Here is a 22,898-nt window from a genome sequence, read left to right on the forward strand (position 1 = left end):
TCTCATTCATAATTAATCTATATTTGCTTTTAAGGGTAATTTGTGTGCATGCCTTGTTAACATGCTGCTTTTAACAAAACAACTTGGAATCAATCAAGTATATCTAATCTAATTTCACATTCCATTGAGACATTTTACTTTGAAATACTCTACCGGAAGCTTCATACATGAGTTTTGTTGACTTGACATTGGTCAGTGACGCCATCTTGAAATTGTCCCGACCAGAGGAGGCGAGGAGGAGACGGACTTGGGAAAAGCAGCTCGTCCTAAACTCGATAGCTGCATTAGCTACACGGATTAGCGGCAGCTTTAGGGGTTATTGCTAACATATGATAGTGTTTCCACTTGTTCATTCAAGTCATTTCGACGGGAGAAGGTTGTTTGGCCCACTTTGGAGAGGGCTAACACGGCGGAGGGAGCCTAGGTTGTTTCCCTGTTGGAGCGGACGGAGCTGCCCCGCCACTATCGGCAGAAACGGAGGTTTACACACGGAATATAACAACAAAATACACGTTTTCAGCCTCCCGTTGCCGCGGTAGGAGAATCTAAATGATTATTTCAACATCGTTTTAAAGCTATGTGATCGAGGGTGTCGAGGAGAAGTTTGATCGGAGAGCGAAGTGCGCTTGATTTCCAATCCGATGGATGTTAGCCCTGCCCGGCTGTGGCTTGGCTCTCTGCTCCGCTGCTGTGAGAATAACACAACAACAACAACAACAACACGTCTCTTCATAACAATGCTGCACACACAAGTATATGACAACCCCGGCTTGAATGCCAACAAGACAGCCTCCGCTGCTTGTCTCTAAACCTGGAAATACCTCCAACCATCCCCTCCGCTTCTTCTTCACCCCTCCTCTTCCTCCCTTCTTCTTCTTTTGGACTGGTAAGGCTTGCATTGCCTGGGATTTGTGGATTTAGCTTCGATATTGACATTTTGAAGATGTCCTTTTTGCACAGACAGAGCTCTGTGGAGCATCAAGACATTTAATTTGACTCTTGAATTTGAGATTTTTGGGCTTTTTTTTTTGTTTTTGCTTTTTTTTAATTCTCTTTCTAGTGAGAGGATCAGATTCGGATGGAAAATGGGAGACGCCACCAAACTGGCCTTCGCCGTTTTCCTCTTCTCCTGCTCTTCAGGTGGGTGTGGAGGGGGGGTAATGCATGGTTTATTGTCAGCTGTTGAGAACTCAGTATATTGTTCCCTCTGCAGAGTTGCAATGCTTGTTTTTATCTGTGGAGAATGCAGTGCATAGGGGGAAATCTGCCTCTCAGAGTTATTATGCATCCTCCATGTGTGTCTATACATTGTACATGTGTTTAAAATATCAGTAGTGAGCCCAAGCTGGGGCATGGGGACCTCAATTGGTCCTTGAGGGGCCTCTCATGGGACATACCAGTACGAATTGGGTTTTAAGCTAAATTCCATTACATAACTACTCTATCCTCTCTGTTATTTTACAAGTTACAGTATAAACAGATGTGCAATTAATAACATTAGTCAATTCTAACATCAGATGAATAAAGATGAGTGAAAATAAAAACTGGTTAAAACCTAAGGTGGGTGGTCTACAACCTATATGATAAAAAATAACAGTAGCAACTCTGCATTCATAGCCACTTAATAAGCTTTTTATCTTTGATTTTGTCATAGCTGCTAAAAATATATCTGCTCAAAAGGTGATGGACATTTTGGTTGGTAGGTAATCCAGGTGTAGGTGGGTTTAACCTTTTAATTTTATACAACACACCCTTCATGTTGGAGAACATTCTTTATGCGTCCCCATTTCCCAGGGGTGGATGCATAATAAATGTCAGTGAGGTGATAATAAGCTGCAAAGGGTCATCCGTGGAGGGCTGTTTTTTGTGCACAGCACAGACAAATATGGCATTTTTTTCTGTTACTCTATGCCAAAGGATATTAGAAGTAATTATGTTAGAAATACAAGAGGGCAGCAGTTGATTTTTGCTGCCCTGTTCTACCAGAAATAAGACAATCTATCCTCAAGGTGATGTGAATAACCAGGCAGTGGTCCTGTAATGGGTCAGTGTCACAATACATGAATGTGATGTTTACTTCATTACTTGCTAAAAAGGTGAATAATGATTTCACTATGCTCCATCTGTTGACTAGGTGATGATTGACAGGAGGCAGATTCTAACGCAACCACAGATTGCATGAGTTGAGAGATTCATTTGTCTGAGAAAAACAACATTTGACCTGGAGGCAGCATTCTTATTCTTGTGTATAAACAGAAATTAGATTACTGGAAAAGTGCATTATTATTAAAGGGGACCTATCATGCAAAATGCACTTTTTTATGTCTTTTATACATACATATGTGTCCCCGGTGTGTCAGGGGACTCACAGATATGTTTTTTTATATATCTGAGATCCATAATACATGCCTAAAAATAGCATAATAGGAGACCGTTAAACAGATAAGGAAAACATTGTACTGTCCGTTATGTGCTTATGAAACTTAAATCTGTATTTCTGTGCTGCTTGGAAATGATCTACCTTGCTTATAAAATATCCAGTGTGTAAAAGTAGTTCCAATTAAGGCTTATAAAGGTAAAATAAAAATCTGAAGTCGCAGTGGAGTTGTCCTTTTACAGCGAGCCCAGGGGTGTCTTTGAGGAGAAATTAAAAGGCTTCTCAAATACGGTAATAGTTAGGGTTGGTTGAAGTGTAAGCCCAGGTGCTGTCTTTATTGCACAGTGCAGCAGATGATTATTCCGCTCGCTCATTACTGTCTGAAGTGGGGAAATGAATGGTTCCTATTTGAGGTGGTATAATAATCCTCTATGAAATCCAAGTTGAATTGGAAAAGCTCAAGACGCCACCAAGAAAACCTGCGATAAGGGAAGGGCTCTCAGCTCTCAGCCCACAGCCCACAGTGCTTCATTTGATGAGGAGCCAAAATATTCAAGATAACATTGAGATTTTTATTCAAAGACGCCGAAAACCCTGTTTGTAGAAGCTGTCGCTGTTTGGCAACTAATAACTCAAGTGACACTGTCTTTTTATGAGGTTATGTAATGCTATGTTGTACAGGGAGTAAGACACTATACTGGTCCTTAACAGCAAGGAGTAAGTTCTTTATCCTCCAGTTTAAAATGTTATGAAACAGACAAAAGCAAGCATGCTTAATCAATTAGTTTATTGTCAAATTAATTTGCAAAAATTGTGATCGATTAGCTGTTGTCTCGGCCTCTTGGACACAAAGATTTCCTGTTTTAAGTCATGTTATGTTACAGTTAATTAAATATATTTTCTGTTTGCACAAAACAAGCAATACGTGAGTATCACCATGCCCTGTGGACTTGTTATCTTTTGACTATTTCCTGACATTTTACAGAGAAAACAATTAGTTTATTGACCAGGCATGTGGCGGATTAATCAATAGTCAATTAATTGTTGCTTGCAACCGTGAATAGTTTTAAGAAACTGCCCAGCTAATGTCAATTTCTTTCTGAGGCATACCTTAACACTTACCTACTTATGTAATTATGAATCAATAAGACATGTCATTGTTAATAAGTGTTACGCGATACATGGAGTTTCTGGATATTTATTCATACTCAAAGTGTCTTAATTAAGCCTTAAAACCAGACAGGGCTTTTGGAATGGAGGGTGTCTGTTTCCACACAGAAAAGGCATAGATGTGAAATGTGACCTGGTTTAATGTTGCGTTCAGCAGCTGCCGAGTGTTTTGATCAACGCTGGCATGTGTAAATGCTGCCGTAACACATGGCGGGTCAAGGTTGTCTGCCAATGTGTCGATGTGACAGGATAGTAAACGGGTTTCATGTGTGAGTTTTGCTACTTTGGGCTCAGTTTTGAAACTCCTGCTGAAACTAGAAAAAAATATATATATTCCTTCTAACTGATAAAGCCACAGTGCAACAGGCGGATGTTGAACCCGGGTCATCTGTTTGAAATGCGACCTCTGCCTTAGATCTCACGTGGGCTTAAACTGCAAATAGGTAAATATTTACTGTGCTCCCTCAGGAGTTATGGCAGTTTAGATCCTGTTAGATTCTATGGGACTGAGCTAGGAGAAATTGCGATTTTAAAGATTGTGTTTATTTAAGCCTTGATTGAAGGGTGTCTTACGTGAATCAAAAAAGAACCCATGTCATGCTAACAAAGTGAATTATTGTGTTCTCTAAAAGCCAGCAATATCTGTAATTTATTTTATATGGTTTTAAGCAGCAATATGACGTTTGACCCTTTTCCTAATGATGTAATGAGTATAATTAGTCTAAGTTGAAGCAACAAGACTCTGGCCTGTGTCTCCTCTTCATGATCTAAATGCAGCTCAGAGGTCATACCCGTGTGTAAGTCATGTTTTGCCCGTAATCTGGGGGGAAATGGCTGTTTAGGTTTCTGTATACATCGTCCTCTGAGACTGATAGATGGCGAGTCTTGTGCTCTTCCTTCACATTTGGCCTCCTTTTTTGTACACTGCAGCAGTTTCACACAGACATTGATCCTCTTGCACACCCGTGTAAGGTTACATCGATATGGCGAGGCTGAAGCAGCCCCGGGTTTAAAAAAAAAAGAAAGAAATCCTCAGCAGCAGATGTGATGATTCAGTTTCAGCTCTGCTTCGCATCAAACTTGAAACAGGATCTGAAATCAGTGATCAGACCAGGGTCTCTGTTCCGTCCCATTGAGCTGGGGTTAACTTACATTATCCAGTTTCTATAAATGGGGGAATTGTTTGACGGCAACTTTTTTTGTTGACAACATTTTTGAGCAACACGTATCTGTGTTTGTCTGAATAGACCCTGACCTTTGACCTCCTTGCAGTGAATAGAAAGAGATAAAGATAGCTTTTCCTCCAGCATGCAATTCATTATCAGATCAGATTCTCGAACTACGCATTGGAAGAAAAATGAATACATTCTGGTTGTTTCTTTTAGCCAATTAACTATTAAAGTGCTATTCAAATGCGACTTAGTTGTTCCTGGCAAAGGACACCCTTTTTCACAGGAATGGTTTATTATTAGAAGACATTTATAGCGTTCTTTTTATCCTAGAAACACTTGGTTTGATAAAGACAAACTGTGCTTTACTTTAAATTTCCCTTAAATAGTTTTTAAGATTACAAGGTCACTGAGTTGATAGTGAAATCAAAGAGTAAAAAGTGAGAACCTCTCCATTTGTGAAGCCTTTGCCAGCCATTCTGAAAACATTTGCATTTTTTATGGCTGATGTGGTCTGAGTATATAAAAACGGTAATTTCATGCATTTCATTTAATGTGTCTTTGCATTGAGACCATTTTCACGGTGACTTCTTACCATCATGTGCCCTCTGCTGCAGCGTTTTGGGTGTTTTTTGGACTGGTCTTTGTCCTATTTTCTCCCCTATCTATTTCTAAAATGTTCTCTTGCATAATGCATAAGACTCCAAAAGCACAGGTGTATTTGTTAAGGCCAGATGTAGCCTCGATTTCCCATTGGGCCCAACTAGTCAGACTTCTTTGCAGGGCCGTGTATCATTCTGTGCTTTAACATCATAAAAACTAAAGGGCCGTACTAGTTCATGGTCATGTTCATGTTGGTAAAATGGTAAACAGAAACAGCATGTTGCCAGATCTGTGCCGGGGGAATTATGACCCTCCTAAAATTAGACCATGGCCAGGTGTTTTGTGCTCTGTGCCCACGGCAAGCCTCTTTTTTGTGTGCCATAGTCTTATAGTTGCATTTATTCAGTGGAATATCAACTATGTGTGTAAATATGCACATACGTGTGGTTGAAAGACAGTAGAGTGTTCAATCATTAAAGTTGTGTTTTTAAAATTGGCTTTAAAAAATGGACTTTGGAACTTACCATCGACCCAACATTGGGCCAAATTATTTTCCTTCCAACGGAGGAGGCTGTTGCGAAATCATTTATTTTGATCACCTTATCTCTATTATTTGACATTAGACTGCATTAGGGCTGTCCCGAATACCATTTTTCGGGCTCCGGATATTCGGTAGTAATCAGCAGCGAATATTCGGCCCGGTCCTATTTTGTATGGTCATGCTTTTATTTTGAAGGAGAGTTAGCGCTGTTGACAGGAAGTTGTTGTTGCTATGGAAACAACGTGACGGAGATTATCGGAGAAAAAGTAATATCTACATTATAAAGACGGAGAAAGTAAACGATAACGTTTATGGTTAAGTGTTAGCACCCCCCGAAGAGGCACAAGCTCTTACGTTGATATTGGAGTTTTCAATAAATTCAATTTGGAAAAAAGGATATCCGAATAACGAAATTGAAACCCGAATAGTACTCCAACGAACGAATATTCGGATATTCGGGTACAGCCCTAGACTGCATTAATACATCTTAATCACACTGGAAAAGAAGAAAATGGCGTATTCAACCTTCGTAAAGTTCAGTCGCAAACACTATTCCTCTTTTTGTTTCCCTGCTCACTGAATTATTGGAAATCATTCAACTGATCAACTGATGGTCAATTGATTGCCCTAGTTTATCATGTGTGAAAAGCATGGTAGGTAATCTTTTTTATAATTACACAATGATGTTTCAACTGATTGTAACGGCCTAGGGCTTCTCTTACAGCACACTCACCACATTAATGACTATCTAAACTTTCACTACAATTAAGAATCATCAAAATACCATAATTGCTGTCGAGGGGATTTTCTTCGGCAGCAGCTATTGTTGCAACCTGCTTCTGGTATCACCGGGTTCAGCATTGCCACACAGGACAAAACAGTGCAAAAGCACCTCAGAGGTTAAGTAATTAGAGGAAATCGTTTGGGTTTAGTGTAGTTTTCTGAGGCTACAGATGCAGTAAATCTTACATACAGCTCAAAGAGATTTCTTTTTGCAAATGATGTAATGCACTGAATCTTTTTATTACAGCAGTGGTAGGAGCAGTGATCGGACTGAAATAAAATACATGTTTAATTCAGCTTTTCCTCCTTGGAGGAAGCAGAGATGTTGGCAATGATTAGACAGTGTAAGACAGTAAGAGCTACACTGATACTGATACATCTGCGCAATACGGTACTTATTCATCATAATAATCAGACTCCATTATTCTCCCGTTTTGCCACTAAGTAGTCTTTTTCGTTGTCGGTACAATGAGTGTAAATGAAATCATACTTACGGAACATGGATGACTATAATACTACTGATCTACGACTATACCTGAGTAATTGTCAGGTCTTAGGAGCGTGAGGGTCAACCCTCCGTAGCAAAAAGGTCACGTGTTTGACATCCGCTACAAGCATTCATCCTGTCACTGCCTGCGTCCTTGAGCATAACCCAATCTGCTCTTCTTTTTGTAAGTCACGCCAGATGAGAGCATCAGCTAAAAGCCTCAAATGTAAATGCGGTCCGAGCGCACCTCTAAACGGGAAGTCGATGAATTGCCCGTGTAACCATTACTGACTCTAATGAGAACAAATGATAGGGATTCCAAGGTTGAAAAGGCAACGTCACCTTTGGTGTGTGTGTTGTGGCGATTAACTCAAGATATTTAGATAAAACTATTCAAATATACACAAGACTATTTTATTTAAGTGTGGTCCAGATTGGTCTTTTACTGTAATTAATGCATCCTGCAGATGTTGCTTTATGTGCTTGGGAGCGTTTCAGTCTAGACAGGCTGGCTGCTCAGACTGAGAAGCCTGGCTTTGATCCTTGATTAAAAACTGCGAGCTGTACATTCATCATGCTCTTGTTTCAGGCTCTCTCGAGGGTCCTCGCCTGCTTTACGCTCCCTCCTTCCTCTTCGTCTTCGCCCGTCTCTTGCCAACATTCCTTATTGTCATGAAGGTCGTGCTAACCTCTTATCACCAATCCCACTAAAGGGTAATGGTGTCTCGCACACACTGTTCGCCTGTGATATTGGGGGTCTGTTATCCGGCCATTATTGTTGCTGTCACTTTGTGTTGCTATCTGATGAACCTCAAATGTTAGGATGCTTCGAGAAGCAGCATATGGTGTGCAAAAACATCAACAGGTCTTTCGTCTGACATTTATCGCCCCTGTTATACACATTTACAAAAAGAAAAAGCTAGAAAAATTCAATAGGGATGTCTACAGAAAATATAATGGAAGAATAGCTACTCAATTCACCTTGAATATTTGGCTTTTCAGCTTTTGTAGCCGTCTTGTCTTTTGACACTGGCTGCTCACTTGTAGCTCAAACCTTTTATATGAGGGGATTTGTTTGGTCTTGAAACTCTTGGTTGGCTGACAAGTTTTTTCTTCCCGAGCAGTATTGACGGGAAAGAGAGTTTTGAAATGTCAGCAGTCACTGAGTCATCTTCGGTTTGAAGAAAACTTTAAACCCTGTAGATATTATTTATTCCCTGCATGAAGGGAGTCAAACACTTACTGCACCTGTAATATAATATCATTAAAAATACACACGTTTTATTTGGGCTGTGAGGGGCCTTGTGACCAGTATGTGTCATTACTTTAAACTAAATATAAAGACGAGGCAGTGAGGTCGTCTGATGGCTGCTCAGATGAAAAAGAAGGATTTATTAGCTCCCGACATTTATTGGTTTGTCTTGTACAAATGTGAAGCCGGCGAGTGCAAACAGTGAGCGTAATTGAACGTCTTGGAGGACCACGTGAGATGACTCATAATGGAGCGGTGCATTAGTTACACACATCAGCAGCAGTGTGGGCTAACCTTGACCACAGAGTGTATTTCTGTACACTTTCTCCCCTCTTTGCGTTTTCTAATGTAAGCAAAGCTGCAGAAGCTGAGCGCTATGGCTGCAAAGTATACCAATATTTTACCAAAATCGCAATATGGATGTAATATCAGTCAAAATAATTGCAATTAGTACTTTTTCCAAATCGTGCAGACACACTAATCAACATTGTTTGATGGTTATTTGATATCATATTATTTTTGAAGGTCTGTATTCACTTATGATGGTTGCCTGAAGCACATTGAATACATTTTCAGCAGTGGATTATGGGAAATCTCTGGACTGGATTCACAAAGGACCAATCTCCGACTACAGTTTATATCATGGTGTTGTCTGCCAGTCTCCCTCCCTCCCCCTCCATTCTTCTCTTATTGATTGCTTGTTTTATAAAAGTGAATTGAAACGCTCGTACCGCCGGCTTTGTGATGTTACAATATCACTGAAAACTCAATACGCAGTTCAGCTTTAAGCCCAAGTGGCACTTAACACACCCTTCAAATAAATCCAAACAATTCAAGCACAGAGGGGATGGTGGGGGGAGGGGGATTTTTACAGATCCTTCTCCACCACTAGAGATAACGAGGAGTTTTAAATGGCTCGTCCTGCAAAGAATGTACGGTATGCAGTGGACGACTGTAGCCCATTACCAACGAGGGACACGGGGTATGTTCTCAGTGTGCAAACTGTACAGCCGGCGTCAATTTAACGGCGAGAGGCTCCGGCAACCGGCCCCATCAGCGCTAATTGAGGCGGAGACCAATGGGCGTTTGTTGCTCGGGCATACCAGCAGGGATTAGAGGGATTGGATTCAGTTGCTGAGTGCTGTGGTTTTTAATGCCCCCCCCCCACTCACCACGTCCCTCCTCCCGGCCCGTGGAAAGACTGCAGTCTTTGTGACCAGCTCACCCGAGCCAACCCGAGCACCTCTGCCATGTCACGACAGCGTCTGATCCAGCGTTAATGTAGCACTCTGCTCTGCAAAATGACTGTCTACTGTCAAATAGTGTCTCCACTCTTACTTCTCCATTCATCCAGCTACAAAATGACCACTGTAATGATTCAAATGATACAGCTTTGCCACATTTTCCACTTTCATCCAAATAACAAATCTCATCTGACACATTCGTACACTTATTATTTCCCCCCCTCATTTTCTGATTATAACCATTAGACTGTGATAAATATCTCTTAAACACCAATTAGGCACCATGGCTAACTTCTTATCAAACTTTGTGCTATGGGACTTGAATATCCGCCGCTAGCTCTAAGATAATGCTAACCTCACAGTCAGTGGTGTCCCATCATGCCCCTGGCCCCTAATGCCTGTAATAGTTAAAAAGCTATTAATGATGTAGAAACTCTTTATCAGGAGCTGCCCTAAAGGAAGATGCATTTCTAACCAGCGGGGCCTACTTCTATGTTCCTTTTGATGAGCCATTAAAATGCAGGTTTGTGATTGGTTTGGTCCCTAACACTGCTTAATGTTACTGAATCTGTGTGTGCCATCCTGCAGGGAAATGACAGACAAAAACATGGCGCTTTAATGGGTGTTGTAACCTATCCTGGCTAATAACATTGATTTATCTGGTTTTGGAAGACACCTTTTTAGAAGGACAGCTTGATTTGATTATAGCCGAATCGAAGTGACAGTTTACAAAGTGTCTAAACTCATTTTACCCCAATGCCATATCTATATTCTTAAAACTTTTCCAGTGTGATTATTAAAATCTGACTGAAGCACGTTTGCCTCTTTCCCCCAGAATATTTGCAGGACATTATCACTAACTTTAATCCAATAGTGCAGCAACACTACTAAAAATGAAGATTTGTCCAAATGTGCAAATGCAAAAGCTGTATTGAGTTTATCTTGCGTTATTTATGCCAGGCATAGGGTGTCAAATTGCATCAGGAGCAACAACAACTATTACTGGAAAGCCAAGAGCTCTGCAGATATCATTTTGACCCCTAGCCTCACCCTACCTTCTTTATTCGACACTGTTCAACAATCACATTTTGTTTTTAGCGCAGGTCACACATTTACCCACACATACCAGCGCCCCGTACAACCATACATCAACTCAAATCTATTTCATCTCCGCCTGGACGCAGATGATAGGTTGATCCGTAGAACAAATTCCATCATAATGAACAATCCCCGCTCCTGGCAGCCTCACAAAAAAAGCCTTGATGAATGGGTTGTTTACCTACTTCAGTGCATGTAGTGCCGAGTGCAGGCCTGGCCCGCCAAAATGCCTTTTCATTACGAGGCTGCAGAGCCCTGTGACCAGTCACTGACAGGAAACTGGATATCACTTCCTGTATTCCTCAGCAGTCGTCATATTTATCAGTTCAGGCAAAAACATGCCCGATGGACACTTCTTGAGTCTTAAATGTCACACTGTAATGCAGTTATTGACTGTATTGTTTTTCGTTTTTTTCCCCGAGTAATTCTGCATCTTTTGAGCCGAGTATCAGCTGTCAGTGAAACCAGAAACGTGAAGTCATTGCTTTCAATATGGCAGCCAATCTAATGACAAACACTCTATACTGTGGTGTTAAGCGACTAGCAATAGAAGCAAGACAAGCATACATTTATCTTGTGTAGTTTCTCCTTCCATAACCCTAAACAAATTATACATACTTACACTCAACCTCAATGCCTCTACATTTTAATAAAAAAAAAGTATTTGCACACTATTATTTATATAATATTTCTCTGAAGTAGGTTATAATGGTATATTCTAACTTTTCATATTGTTTATTATTTTAGATGTGTATATTTCTACTATATTTTAACTCATGTTCAATGCCTTGTTTTAATGCCGCTTTAACAAAACAGTTTCTCAATTTGGAACCTATCAAGTATATCCAATCTAATAGAAAGTGTTAAGAACTGAGGTTAAAATGTAGCTTTTTGGCTGATGTTGTTTTTCTCCTATGGCTGTTAAAACTCAGAGGAACAAAACAGTTTTTGCTTTCCCGCCACACAAGCTCAAGGATTCCTAAATAAATCAGACACTTTATCTGTTTCACCATTCAGCTTTAGTTTTTTTAAGAGTAGAGCGGCTCATCCCCCCCAGGCGTTTCCTGGCTACCTGCCAACGCGACTTAGTCGAAACTTCTCCAACGTTTGGCAGGTGGTTGGTGGTCATTTACCACCCAGCATGCACCTCACTGTCCTGGACCTAGATCAGACCAGAACCATCTCTGCTGCGTGGCTCCAACCTTATAGCCCTCACACTTTGTGATTAAATAGACATGTGCTAATACACAGGATCTGATGTAGCTCTCCTGTGTGCATTTTGTTTCCTCTTTGGCACTCTGGCTTGTATTTGAGATGGGAATGGTGGTTGGAGTGAGTGCATGTCATTTGAGTAAGAAAGTGAATTTGTGCCAGCTCAGGCTACTTACTGTCTCATAAAAGGAAATACTTAGAGGGGGAATTGATTATGGTCATATTTCACAATTGGGAAAATACAGTGTGTCAGAGTTAGATGAACAACAAGTAATGCCGTATTTTTGTTCCAAAGATTTCAAAACAAAAACTATGTATCAAGGGATTTTTTATCCATCTATAAGAATTACGGTTTAGATTTTTCATCGGCATAAAACTAGTTTCTTTCCTGTACTTGTTCAATCCTTTAATCATATATTTATGAAAAGTGTTTTTAGCAATGGATGTGTTACTTTATTATTGTATAATGTATTCTCATTGATATACTGTCAATACTCCTAAATAGAAAAGCAAGAGAACGTCATTTTGAATGACTTCTTAAAGCTGCTAACTTAATTAATGTAATCTTCATAACAGCATTCTGTGTACCTCGCTCCCTAACTTTGATTTAGTTCATTATCCATGCTGAGCACAAATCATGATTGATCATTAAAGCGCCAGGAGCTTGAATACATTTTTGCGAATTTGGTTTCTTTTTGAAGCTCCAGGTGAAGCGGGGCCAGCAGCAAGTTGGGCTGTTTGTCAGCCTTCAGGTCTATCACAGTGCATCTGATCTCGCCATCAAAGAGGGAAGCATCACCCTCTGCGTCCTGCTCTCTGTGACGAAGGCCTCCACCGTATTTCTCAGATTCGGCTTCTCGGAATTGCCTCTACCTAACATGACCTCTTGGCCACGATACAAAGATTGAATTTTCAGGGCCGGCAGCAGATAATCAGTAATCTCAAGTCGCAGCATCTCTGCCAAGTTCACAATCTTTTCCATCTTCATATTACACTCTCTCTAGTGAATCTCCTGTTTTCAGTCTAATTCTTCTCCCGTCTAATTGCCTCTGTGGTTGCAGGAATATCTTTAAGTTTATTTCCCGTCAATCCGTTGGGGACTTGGAGCTTAATCACAGTGGAATGGAGCATCAGCTAAATGCCCAAAATGTAAAATGTCAGAGTGAATTTCCAGAGCGAGGGGTGAGGAGGGTTGAAGCAGTTTTTCACAAAGTCCCAGTGGATTGGGAAGTGGGTCGGGTGTTTAGACATTTTGCAGGGGGAGGCATTGCTAAATGTCCACAGCTAAAGTAGGTCGTGGTTAACCTTGATAAATCTCACATATAACTAGAAGAGAGATGGAGAAAATGATAAAACATGCATCATTTAAGGTATTGTATTGATTGTATTGTGCGCTAGTATTCATCTTGAAGTAAAGGTCTGACAAAGCATTCCTTTATAAATGAAACATTACAATAACTCTTTGGTTTATTGCAGGACTTTCTCAGAACGTGCGTAACAGTGACGCATTTCTTACATATGAAGTTTAAATAGATATTTTTCTTTACCCATTTTCCCCACATGAGCAATCAACCCTTATTGTTAGGTATTAACTACGCAAAACGATTAAGACCAAACAGCTTTTAGTCCTTAATCTTAACCTTTTGTTGCTTTGATTTCCCTCTTTGATTTCACTCTTTACATTTTGAAAAATTAAATATATGTTACAAACACCGTCTCCACGAAAACCATGACCTCGCTTTACGCACTTTGGCTATAGTCGCCCAATGCTGTGTTTCTTTCTCGATCATTCTCTCCAACAAACGTTATTAGGACAAACAATGTGGCCTGTTCTTCTCATGTTTGACATTTCCAAGCGTGAAATGTCTCCCAAGACAAAGAGCCTTCTCTCTTTATTGCCTGGATATGTGCCTGTGGGTGGAAGCCCTATTGTATGTCCTTGCACAATTGCTCGTGTAGGCTCTGCACTCACTGACTTTATCCGCTTTAGTGAACTCTGAGCTTGCGACTGAGTCAGAAGATTGATTTCTCCGCTTTATACCCTTCATATCCGCCATACTGCCCACCTTTGGCACACTGCGCTATAGGCAACCAGCCTGTATTGTCACCTCAATTCAGCGCCGTGATTGATTTGAGCTCTTAACGGCTGTATTTACACCACAGCACTGTATTTGCAGTTCACATGGCTCGCAGCTCTTTGACACACAGTGTAATATCTGAATGGAGGCGTTATCAATGGAGCTGCTGAGGTGTTGCGGCTTGCCTTGGCCGAATAGAACAAAGACGTCAGGCTTTAGTCATGCTTTTTGTATTTGAGTAACGTCATTTTCAGAAAAGCATCAGGCAACAACAAAATGTAAGAATACAATTCAAATCCTATAGAAAGAGCATTGTGGGATTAAACAAAGTGTGTGATAACTCAAATGTGTGATATTTCATGCTTTTTTTATGCATGTGATTGACTTGTTTTTGTTTCAAGAATGTTGGCCAATTGGATTGTGGGAAAATATGCTAGAAATGTCCTCAAATATTTTGACATAGTAAAACGATTAATAGACTTTTGGACAACATAATCTGCAGATTAATTCCCAAAAAGTAATCATAAGTTGCAACCCTATTTGAAACAATTGCTTGTATTATATTATAAACCAAACCTTTTCTAGTGACCTTCAATGAACTAAAGGCTCTAAATAAGTCCAACAAATCTAATCTTATGACCTCTTTTGATTCTTTATTATGGTTTTATTTATCCTACTCCAGTTCTCTAGCAACACAACAGTGGGGTATTTGTTTCATTTGTGTACTGCAAACTCATTATTTTGAGTTGGTTGTAATGAAGTTCACGCAGGAACTTCCTGTTGCATGCATTGTAAATCACTCCAGTCAAATGGAAATGCGCACGCAGAGCACCTGAACGCATCGTTCCGCGGGGATCAGCGCCAGCATGGCTGATGTTGTTACACCAGAAGTGGCTAATGAGCTAACCTTCCGCTTTACCTCCGCATACCTCTCTGTAATTATCGCCTTCAGCTCCCACGAGAGCCAGTGAAAGGGAGCGGTGCTTTCATCCCCATCCAGCAGGAACAGAAACAATAGAAAAACCAGGCGCCATACAATGGACACTTAAACTGCCCGATGGAGTGGATGAATGTACTAAACAGCGGGTGATGTTGCTGCTTATTTTGAGTCAAAGGATACTTCATGGCGTAGCATTATAACACAGCTTAGAAAATAAACTATCCGCACTGTTTGGGATATACAAAGCACTTGCTTTATTTACGTATGTTTCCTGTAGCCATTTAATGGTTCCGATTGGAGGAGCTACCTTTTTTACCAACTTCTCCTCATCTTATCTCTACTTCAGGTTTCAGTGTCTAGCTCAAGGGCATTTTAGCTGCAGTCTTTGGTGAAAAAACAAGTTAACTTTCCATTTCTTTGGTTTGTTTTTGCACAGCCTAAGCAGCAATCTAACTCAGATCCATTGTTTACCTTAATTTGGTGCCGTCAGGTGTAGAGCAATACGTTTATTTGATTGAATGGTCCAAGGCTTCCAGTCCATAACTCTTCAACATGCTTTGAATAACTTCAAAGTCACTCCCTTTAATTTATCAAAATGACAGATGGCCTTCAGATTTTTCAGTCTTTTAAAAGACTTCAGTCAATGACGGGAACATTTCAGTTCTGCCTGTTTCTGTGAAATAGTTTGGGACTTCATGTGGAATGGATTTTACGAGTAAAAAGCTGCAAAGAGGCAGAGTGACCTCACCTGCCAGTGAGGTGGCCGCTCTCCTCCAGCTGCAGCTGTTATTGAAGAGAGACCTGCAGCGCTTCCATGACCCTGGATGGCATTAGCTGGCTTTACGTAAGCAGCCGTTTTATTGAAAAATATCATGATCTACCAAAAAGTAACCTTCATTACGGAAGCTAAGCCCTGATTTCTGGAAGATTATGTGACTGGAAACACTTTCAGGGCGGTCTGGACACTTCTCTTTTGCGAGGTTATTTCACTGGGAGAGCAGAAGTGGATAAGGATTATATAAATCTGAGCATTACTCTTTATTTGTCCTGGACTTTTCTGTTAAAATACGGAACATTTTGAGTCATTAAGGCAAAACAAAAGCCAGTAAAAGGAGGGCGCAAATCCTTCCTAGTATGACAAATACAATTTAAGGGAAGTTAGATTGATAAAACAAGTATAAATACATTTGGAAACTTATTTGTTATGAAACCCTTCAGACCCAACACATTATGATAATTATAGAACTCCAACAGGCACACATTAAAGGCCATATAAAATAGATTATGTACAATTTACATATTGACTTATCATAAAACAGACATGATTCATACTTTTCAAACTTCTTCAGTAGCAATGGGAAGTTTATAACCCTTTGACTCATGCACTGCCTTCCTTTTTCCATGCTTGATGAGCTGTTTTTCACCCAAACTAGTAAGTCACATTTGTATCAGAGTTGGCTGTTTTTCAGCAGAAATTCAATCATGTGAAAAGATATCACCTCGATAAGTACCTGAGTAATAAAAACAGCTTTGAAATTTGGTTTCTCAGGTCAAGAGAGGTAACACTCAGCGGCAAAATCCTACTCACTGCTCCTTTTGGTGCACAAAATGATACGTAGGAAGCAGTCCTGGCTTCCTGTGTGTCTGAAACATTTAGCTGCTGTGTTGTCAGCAGTCTAAACCGGACTAACTCTCTGACAGGTGATGAGAAGCGGCAGCAGCAGCGCTAGACTGACAAGCTGTCATGCAATATTTCTCCCCGGATATCATTTTGCAAAAAAACCTGCTGTCTGCGTTCATCCGCAAGAAATCAGACTCTCCTTTATTTTGGTGGGGAGGGAATCAAATAGCTCTCTTCTGTTGCTTTTGTAATCAGGATTTTGATTCCTCTTATTTTTTCTGTCATGCCTGGATAATTTGTATTGCCTACCTTACAACAAAACGTTTTCATTGGTGTATTGGAAGTGCATTTTATTACAAATACATTTTTGACGACTTCACGGTATTGCATACTTTGAGGCAGTAAAGAAATGTCCTTCCACCAGTTATTTTCAAATTACTACATTCTCTGTCAATGACCTTCTCACTTCCCTTGTAAATCTTTCAATTGAAAAGCTGCTTTTTCAAGTTAACCTTGTAAAATATGTGATAGAGAAATTGTTATTTGCAACCGCTCGTTCAGGAAAAGCCAACAATGCTGTCTTAATAATGACACTCCTTGAAATTCAAACAAAACTATAACGTTGTCTCCCTCTTCATCCTCTCCAGGTGCCATCCTGGGACGCTCGGAGACGAAGCAGTGCGCCTACTACAACTCCAACTGGGAAAAGGAGCGAACCAACCGCAGCGGCATCGAGCCTTGCAGGGGCGAGGAAGACAAGCGGCGCCACTGTTTCGCCACGTGGAAAAACGTCTCCGGTGCCGTGGAGGTGGTAAAGCAAGGCTGCTGGCTGGACGACGTCAACTGCTACGACAGGTACGCAGGAAGCAGAAAATAAACATGTAATGCCTGAACAATCTAAAGAAACCAAATCAATGGTAGTTCACCCGTAGGTCTGTTGAAAAACCCAGCTTTAAAACCATTTTCAGTGACATTTAAAAAATCAACGTCACTTGTTCATCGTCAGAATAGACTGGTTTGGTGTGTTGTCACTTTTGACAGCATTGAAGAGTTCCTCAAACGCCTCACATATGGCTGTCAGGGACTTGCAAATCCTCCCTTTTTGAGAAAATGTGAAAACATAACATCTCTTCTGTTGATTGTATGTGAAATATGTCATTTATACCTAGTAATAATCTTGGTTGAAGGTCAAATTTGCTCTGAAATATAAGGTATTTGCCCCACAAACTAAATGTATACGTCAAAGATTATTAAACTGAATCCATGATTGGGTATTTAACACTAGAACCGCCAATCGGGTCAATTTGACCCAGAGCTGTTTGACCCTATTGTGTGTAACTTTTTTTCAACAAAATATTAAAGTCTTCCAGTCCGTGACTTTTCCTGAAAGTGTGTTATGTAGCACCCTATGTTGTTAAAAATTGTCAATATGAAGTCAGATTGAAGAAATCGCCCAAAAAATTGCCATATATACCTATTTCCGCCCAGCGGGTCATATTGACCCCACCCCTTTTCATATAAACATGACGTGTTGCTATAGCAACGCCTTTTGTCTACTGCGGTTCCTTATAGATTGAGAGATATATTGAGAGAGAGAGAGATAGATGGATAGATATATTGATAGATAGTTATAGATAGAGAGAGAGAGAGAGAGAGAGAGAGAGACAGTCTGTAGTGAAGGAGTGGCTCCCGCTCACGGGAGACTGCTTGCGCTGCGCTCCGCAGCAAACAGCTGTGGGGCGAGTTGAAAGTACGTTATGCTGGCCGGGGTGTCTAAATAATGCTTCCGGGCCAGCGGGCCATTTATAATGTCGAGCCCTGTACATATGAAAAGCTGAGAGTCCACAGATTATATTGGTATACGTTTCATCCCTGTGCGATCAAAACTCACTGTTCAATAAAAGAACATTTTACCTTGAAAATCAATGCATTCTAATAGCGGGTCAATTTGACCCAGGTGGCGGTTTTAGGTATAAAAAATCTCTGGTGGTTCTAGTGTTAAACGACTAACAGATGTCAAAAAAGTAAATGTACAAACGTATCAAAGATCCATCCAGTTTCGCCTCTTTAAACGATGCTTCAAAGCTTTACATTAATTCCAAGCAAACACACCATGAAGAGACGTTGACTCTGTAAACAGTTCAAATCAAATTACCAGAGTTTTTGGTTGATTTCCCATCTTTAGAAATTGCCGTGCAGATCTTAACAGACCATGGTGTATTCCTCCAAACACAGAAACAGATATGATATTATTCTAGTTTCTTCCTGGCTCTAACCTCACCCTGGCTGCTGGTTTGAGCCGGTTCTGCTTGTGTTTGATTCGCGAGCGATAAAGTAGATGGTGCAGCCCGCACAGTTTGGGTACCTCTGCTCAGACGGCGCCGCCTCGCCTCCCTGGAGAGTCCAGAGCAAGGCGAGGGCGGCTGCTGCCACTTCCTTTGGCTTTTATCTGATGACTGTGTGAGTGTGAAGCAGAGAGAGTGTGAGATTGTAAGTGTACACGTGTGTCTCTTTGCATGTGTATTGCCGTGTGTAGGAGTCACTTAATAAATGTTTTCCTTTCATGTCTTCCGAGAGGCAGGAGGGGAGTGTGTGTATGGGCCTCGTAAAGCATCTGCAGGGGGAAGTGTGTGAGCACATCAGCGTGCAGTTGATGAGTTTGCGCGTGCACTCACTGGCACTTAAATAAAATAAATTGCTTCCCTGTCCTCTGCAATCGTGCAGAGAGGAGGGGATCGTTGAGTTCCTTGTTTTCTAATTCCCACCTCCATGTCTTCCGCAGTAGCGAGTGTTTGGAGAAGAAGGAGAGCCCTGACGTCTTCTTCTGCTGCTGTGAAGGCAACATGTGCAACGAGAAGTTCCTGTACGCCCCTGAAGTGCCCCAACCGGGAGCACCGCATCATTCTACCGCCTACAGTATGTACACTTCAACACACACACACTTTACACACTAGGGTTGTGTTGCTGCCCAACCTAAAGTGGATTTTGTTCGAGTTGAAAAGTCAACTTTCTTATATTACATGAGTATTTCTGCTTACACCAGGATTCATGAGCAAAAACACCCACGAACAGTAGCAGGGAGAATACGATTTTTAAAATATCGTGTTGCCTCTATATATGTGTAGTTAGTTTAAACTTTATTTTCTAACATCCCAAAACAATATCCAGGATTATAATTTGAGAACAGGAACAGGTTATTTACCAGGTAGTTTGACACGTACGAGGGACTTGACTTGGTGTCGTGGTGCATACATTTGATTTGATTTGATTTATTTTGAATGTGTAAAGCAATAATACCAAAAAAAATGAAATTAAACATGAGAATTATTATACTATGCAAACTTAAGCGGTGTCAAATTGATAAACAAAAATATTACTGACTTACAAATTATATAGAAACAAATGATCTACTTAATTACACATCCGAAAAGGGGTGGGAAGAAGTTTCCACTTATTTAATCCCACCCCAATTATTAACATATATATTTATTTTTTTAACACATAAAAGTCATTAAAAAAAAGTAAAAACACTGATTGAAAACAATTTTAAGAAAACTATAATAACATTAAAAAATAATAAAACATATAGCAGTATTTACATTGAAATAGAATAGAATAAAATATGTGCAGTAATAACAAAAAAATCCTCCAAAAAGTGTGTAATGTCAGGTACAAAACTGATCTCCAGGGAACACAGGTGTGGCTTTTTGAAAAGCAAAATGATGTAGCCCGTTATACTCTGTGTGCGCTCACAAACCGGTGACAGTTTGGTGTCCTTGAACTCATCACCTCGCTGCTGAAGGCGCGTCTGTCTTTTCCTATTCCTTTAAATGTGACTCTGTGAAACCTGCAGACACCCTGTAGAGAAAAAAGCTTTCTGACAATCGCCTTGAGCGTCCCACCATGCAGCTGGTGCAGCCCCGTCAGCCCCACAGTCACTTGTTCTCTCACCCCCTTCACCCCCCCCCTCGCCCCCCACCCCGCGGATGGCGTCCGGGCGTCGGCGCTCTGACAGGGGCTGCCCAATCAGACGCTCACACCTTGTGATGGCAGCACGGGCTGAGCCAGCAGGCGTCACCCTGCAGGGGTCGCACACAGTTCACAGCTCTGTTATTTTTGGAAGGGCGGATTACGTTATGTCACGAGATGGATTTGCTAATCCTGGTGTGTGTGTGTGTGTGTGTGTGTGTGTGTGTGTGTGTGTGTGTGTGTGTGTGTGTGTGTGTGTGTGTGTGTGTGTGTGTGTGTGTGTGTGTGTGTGTGTGTGTGTGTGTGTGTGTGTGTGTGTGTGTGTGTGTGTGTGTGTGTGTGTGTGTGTGTGTGTGTGTGTGTGTGTGTGTGTGTGTGTGTGTGTGTGTGTGTGTGTGTGTGTGTGTGTGTGTGTGTGTGTGTGTGTGTGTGTGTGTGTGTGTGTGTGTGTGTGTGTGTGTGTGTGTGTGTGTGTGTGTGTGTGTGTGTGTGTGTGTGTGTGTGTGTGTGTGTGTGTGTGTGTGTGTGTGTGTGTGTGTGTGTGTGTGTGGTGAGATATGACTCCTAAGCACACAGGCTGTAAGCAGGGTTGATACTGCACTTAGAGATGATGCAGCACAATGTCAAACCAATCAGGCAGCTGTGGAAGTACGCAGATTATTTGTAGCCATACCAAAGAGTAAAAATACTCTATTGCAAGTAAAAGTCCTGCATTCAAAATCTTACTTAAGTAAAGTTATCAACACCAACATATACTTAAATTGCTTAAGAAAATAAAAGCATTTGTTAAGCTTTATGGCTTATTTCTGAATGAAGTATGTTACAATGATTGAATTTGTATTATTGATTAATAAATCACAGCTGGCATAAGTGTAGCTATGTATAATAGCATAGTATAATTACTATATATACTGCTGCTAGATATCTTAACTGATATTTATATGTCAATTTCTTTTTATTTAGACATAACAATGTGATATATTGGATTGTTTTATATTTTCATGAAGATTAAAAAAAGCCAATTCCTAACTTGTCAACTCTGTCTCTCCTCACAGCCACCTCCAACCCATTTTCACAGAAGCCCCAGCTGTTCAGCACTCTGCTGTACTCCCTGGTTCCCATCATAGGCCTGGCCGCCGTGGTCCTCTTCTCTTTCTGGATGTGGAGGCATCACAAACTGGCCTACCCCGCCGCCCTCGTCCCCACACATGTAAGTCTCAGAAAAACTCTTAAAATGTGAAATGAAACCTTCCAACTAAAGTCCACTCCATGACAACTTTTGCGTCTTCATCAACCCTCATCACTGTGGTGTGTTTCCAGAGGTCACCTGTCAATCAAACGGTGTGGCAGGGACACTGGTGTCGGCTTTCTTCAAAGTTGCTGCTGATGCAGTTAGGGTTTCTCTTTTAGTCCGTGCTTCATCTGTTAATTGCAAACAAAGAGGAAAAAAGTCAAACGCATTGTTTCCTGCGTCGCAAATTACCCACATCCTGTAAAATCAAACACTAAAGCTTGCAAAAGCGCATACAAATAATCAAGATAGGTACATTTAATGCTGTACTTACATAACAACCATTAAATATATCAAACAATACCATCAGCAGTTGCTCTACTCTGGTTGATTTCATGAGTCAATTGTCATTAGTTTCTCATGTGAAAAAATACTTGTTTTGTTTGGAGTAAAAACCAACCTTCAACTTTACAACTGATCTAGTCCGCCGTGCACACAGAGACAGAGACACACTGTGCCCAGAGTTTACGTTGAGATAATTGCTTTTTTCAGTTTCTTCTTTTAAAGTTGTATTGACTTGGTTTCCTTTTTACCTTGAGTCTCTTTCTGAGCCAACACTCAGACTGTAGTTACGACGGCTCATATTGTCTCAGCTTTTAATCACACAATTGCGAAATGCAAGTTTGAGGCACATCTGGTCGTGTCGTCGTTCGCTTATTCATTACTCATTCCTTTTTTGCCATCAGGGTTTTTCCATAGCTGAAAAAACATCAACTTTTCATGTCTTCACTGGACAGTTTCATCACCTGTTTTAAACATCTTCTTTAAACATCTTCATCCTCCTAGGGCTGGGAATAACGCTGTTTTGCAGAATTCCTGATTCATATCGTTTTTTTGTTATCACTTCAAGGCGGTTATGAGCCAACAGCAGCAGAGCTATATTCTCTGCAGCTCGGCAGCAAGGGGGAAAAGAAAACCCAAGCAGAGCTTCCACCGTATGGAAGAGGAGTCGGGGGCCTCTGCATTATTGATGAGGCTTTATATAGGCAAACAAAACTAAACACAGAGACGCTCGCAGCTCTGCCTCCGAGGATTGTGGGTGGGTGGGGAGTGCGGGGGCGGA

The 22,898-nt window shown here is 40.9% G+C and overlaps 1 protein-coding gene across 2 annotated transcripts in view; it reads left to right on the forward strand.

Moving 5' to 3' along the window:
- The first annotated feature begins 222 nt into the window (after positions 1 to 222).
- The window catches only part of LOC117486205 (activin receptor type-2A-like), a 43,253-nt gene continuing 20,577 nt past the window's right edge, over positions 223 to 22,898 (forward strand). The window contains exons 1-4 of one of the 2 annotated variants that reach the window (XM_034134743.1): positions 223 to 1,140; positions 17,223 to 17,430; positions 19,358 to 19,491; positions 21,600 to 21,754. In XM_034134743.1, the coding sequence (XP_033990634.1) occupies positions 1,086 to 1,140; positions 17,223 to 17,430; positions 19,358 to 19,491; positions 21,600 to 21,754 (552 nt within the window). In that variant the 5' untranslated portion in view covers positions 223 to 1,085. The remainder of the gene's footprint in view (positions 1,141 to 17,222; positions 17,431 to 19,357; positions 19,492 to 21,599; positions 21,755 to 22,898) is intronic. The other variant, XM_034134744.1, reaches the window with a different exon arrangement.

Source organism: Trematomus bernacchii, unplaced genomic scaffold (genome assembly GCF_902827165.1).
Source record: "Trematomus bernacchii unplaced genomic scaffold, fTreBer1.1, whole genome shotgun sequence".
Taxonomy (NCBI): domain Eukaryota; kingdom Metazoa; phylum Chordata; class Actinopteri; order Perciformes; family Nototheniidae; genus Trematomus; species Trematomus bernacchii.